Source organism: Sinocyclocheilus rhinocerous, unplaced genomic scaffold (genome assembly GCF_001515625.1).
Source record: "Sinocyclocheilus rhinocerous isolate Xijiao unplaced genomic scaffold, SAMN03320098_v1.1 scaffold665, whole genome shotgun sequence".
NCBI classification, from domain to species: Eukaryota; Metazoa; Chordata; class Actinopteri; order Cypriniformes; family Cyprinidae; genus Sinocyclocheilus; species Sinocyclocheilus rhinocerous.
This window is the reverse complement of record NW_015659086.1, coordinates 263942-267681: the sequence shown is the minus strand read 5'-3', so window position 1 is coordinate 267681 and position 3740 is coordinate 263942. Positions and strand designations below refer to the sequence as shown.

General features: G+C 38.1%; 1 protein-coding gene across 1 annotated transcript in view; it reads left to right on the top strand.

Annotated features, from left to right (window-relative positions):
* Positions 1 to 3228, top strand: part of LOC107723306 (sesquipedalian-1-like) — a 4397-nt gene extending 1169 nt beyond the window's left edge. The window contains exons 2-3 of the mRNA XM_016531869.1: positions 256 to 356; positions 2071 to 3228. Of these exons, the coding sequence (XP_016387355.1) occupies positions 2091 to 2852 (762 nt within the window). The 5' untranslated portion in view covers positions 256 to 356; positions 2071 to 2090 and the 3' untranslated portion in view covers positions 2853 to 3228. The remainder of the gene's footprint in view (positions 1 to 255; positions 357 to 2070) is intronic.
* The last annotated feature ends 512 nt before the right edge of the window (positions 3229 to 3740 follow it).

The window sequence follows — 3740 nt, the reverse complement described above, 5'->3', positions numbered from 1 at the left end:
ATATATATATATATATAATTTTTTTTTTAAATTATCATTATTTTTTTATTGAAATATCTTTGTCACATAGTTTTGACGCTATGTCTGATTTCTGCATAGTTTAGTCACTTCCACAGACTTTTATTTATGCCACTTGTTTTAAGAAAGGGGGATTTCGTGTTTTAAACCAGGTCAGATGTGTGAAGTAGGATGTTCCGGTATATATGACACCTCAGTCACTGACTTCACTCTATGTGTGGCTGTTTTTTTTTTTAGATCAGAAATGGGATGGAGATGTTCGGCAACTGCTGGTGTTTTGATTGACTGTTGGAAGCAGGCCACTCGTGAAGGGTTTACAGAAGAGCGTTGAAAGAAAGGTGAATTTATATCTACTGTTCAAGAATTTGGGGTTGGTTAAAAAAATTAAGAAATTATCATTTTATTTAGAAAGGATGCATTAAATTGATCAAAAGTAACAGTAACATATTTACAAATGTAACAAAAGATTTCTGTTTCAAATAAATGCTGCAGCACTCTTTGGCTGCTCGAAATTCAGCTTTGCCATCACAGGAATAAATTACATTTTTAAAATATATTTAAATTGAAAAAAGTTTTGAATTTGTAATAATATTTCACAATACTGTTTTTACTGTATTTTTGATCAAATAAATGGTGAGAATAAAAGACTTATTTCAAAAACATAAATTCTTACACAGCCCAAACTTTTGCAAAGTAGTGTTTTCATTTTTGCACAAAGTTTGATAAATTTCCTAATATTGACTGTATGTATTTGACTTAAATGGCTTAAAGGTGATTTTTTTTATTTATTCAATAAGAGGAATCATCATTGTAAAATCAAACAACCTTTGTAGGCAAATAGATTCAAGATGAAAATAATCAAAGCATTGTTTTTAAATAAATGAACATGTGCACCAATGTGACAAATTAATAGGGCTGGTCCGAATACCATTTTTTGAGCTTCAAAGCTTCGGTAGTAATCAACACCGAATATTCGAAGCTTCGGAGGGAGGGGGCTGAACATATTCTTCTCTCTAACACCGTGTCTACAACGGACGCCAACGGCGCGGCGTGACAAAATACTATAGAACTCATTATAATCAGTGATGCTGTCTACACTGGATGCGGCGCGTCGCGACACAACAAATTCCCGACAGAAAACTGCTGCTGCATTCTATTTCTGACGTATTGACACAAATTTCAAATGATTTTCAGCGGTCGCTTTTTTGCGTCCAGTGTAGACAGACTTTAGCTGTTGTGAGGTCTTCGGCATTTTTGTCTTCTCTTCCAGATGAACTGAATCATGACGTTCACTCATGGGCGATTCATATTCAAGCGCGAATGAGAACTGTTTCGCGGGGGATGCCAGGTGTTCGGAAAAAAAAAGAATATTTAAATCTCAAAATTGAAAATCGAATGTTAACCCACCGAACAAATATTAGAATAATCGAATATTCTGGTCCAGCCCTACAAATTAAACCACGATTTTTACCTACATATATTTTTACTAAACCTTTTTAATGCATGAAAAACATTGCACTTCCTTGAACACTGTTAAATGTTGTCCTCAATTAATTGTTGAATTCGTTTTCAATTGATTCATTGGAACACACAGTTTGAACCGATCTTAACTCTTTGTGCAATTTTTGCTACTTAAGTTTAATTCAGATATGCTAATTAAACATCTTTGTAATATTCTCATATTCACAAGTTGTGTGGAAGGATTGCAAAACATATCTAATTACACAGTCTTCAAATAAAAGTGTATTAACATCATCTCTATAATCACAATATTGAATAACATCATACATTGTCAAATAACTGATATGCACAACACATTTTTTATTGTATTTTTACTATTAGTCATCGTAAATAAAAACATTCATTATTATGATTACATTTAGAGGTGCTGTTCTTTTAGATTTCCTTGTAGACCCAATATGACCAGTAGAAATGCGTGAATTAGGGTTAAATCAATATTATTAAACCACCTTGAGTTTAATATTATCAGTCTATCTCTAATATTTACTTGAAATGTATGTACTGCAAACAAATTTTTGACTTCTGTTTCAGAGACAGGTGTCCTCGCCATCATGAAGTTGAACGAGAGGAGCGTGGCGCATTATGCCACATGCAACTCTCCTCCAGACAAGACAGGCTTCCTCTTTAAGAAAGGGGAACGGAACACGGCTTACCACCGCCGCTGGTTTATTCTGAAGGGCAACATGCTGTTCTACTTCGAGGAGAAGGAAAGTCGAGAGCCAGTCGGCGTCATCGTCCTGGAAGGCTGTACAGTGGAGCTCTGCGAGTCTGAATCCGAAGAGTTCGCCTTCGCCATTAAATTCGACTGTGTCAAAGCGAAGGTCTACAAGATGGCCGCGGAGAACCAGGCCGCTATGGAATCGTGGGTCAAAGCTCTGTCACGGGCGAGTTTCGACTACATGCGGCTGGTCGTGAAGGAGCTGGAGAGGCAGCTGGAGGAGGTGCAGGAAGAAGCCAGATCATCACAAGCGAAAAGCATGCTGAAGAAGCACCAGCTGCAACTGCAGGGAGCAACCTTTTCACTACAGAACGCCACCATTACGGGGCCTTCGCAGGAAGGGGTGTCTAGCAGAGAAAACGGGGTGTCTTGGAGTAAACCCCCCAGTGTGCCAAACGGTGTCAGCAACACACAAGGGGACTGTAGCGAGAGAGGGGATGGAGTCAGACCACATCCGGTACCCCCGCGAAGGAAGACCAACGGCGGATCACTCGAGAGCCCCGTTTCACCCGGCACAGGCTGCTTCTCCAAACTACATGACTGGTACGGCAAAGAGGTGGCTGAACTGAGAATAGAATGGCTGCAGAGCCAGTGAATGAACGTGGAGACTCAAAATATACATCCGCATACATAAAAGGTCAAAAACAAAGAGAGCATTAGAATGACAATTGCTTGTCCACTGTTACTGATTTTTTTTTTTTTCCTTAAACAGGACCAAGCCCTTTTTAGAGGAACATTCTGTCGTCATTTACTCACCCTCATGTCATTCCAAACCTCTCTAAAAAATTTAAGTTCAAATTTAATCAAAGGAAGATTTTAAATACAGTAAGGAAATATAAGGGGAAAATACTTTTTAATTATATGCTACAGTATGACAAAATAAACAGCAGTATTTACCTACATAGGTTTACTAAAGCATTTTAAAGGAATAGTTCACCCAAAAATGAAAATTTCCTGAAAATGTACTCATCCGAAGGTGTACATGAGTTTGTTTCTTCATCTGAACAGATTTGGAGAAATGTAGCATTGCATCACTTGCTCACCAACGGAATCCTCTGCAGTGAGTGGGTGCCGTCAGAATGAGAGTCCAAACAGCTGATAAAGTAATCCACACGACTCCAGTCCATCAATTAACATCTTGTGTGAAACAAAATATGAGGATATCCATAGTAACGCTTCCACCAGTGAAAAAGTCCACCAACATATTTGTTTTGAAATGTTTTGGACTGTTTTTGCTTGTAACGGTGCATGATCTGTGCATATTTCTCTCCTGATTCAGACAAGACGACTTTTACTTGTGGATTATTGTGATGTTTTTATCAGCTGTTTGGACTCTCATTCTGACGGCACCCATTCACTGCAGAGGATCCATTGGTGAGCAAGTGGTGTAAATCTGTTCCCATGAACAAACATCTACATCTTGGATAGCCTGAGGGTGAGTAATTTTTAGGCATATTTTCATTTTTGGACAAACTATTCCTTT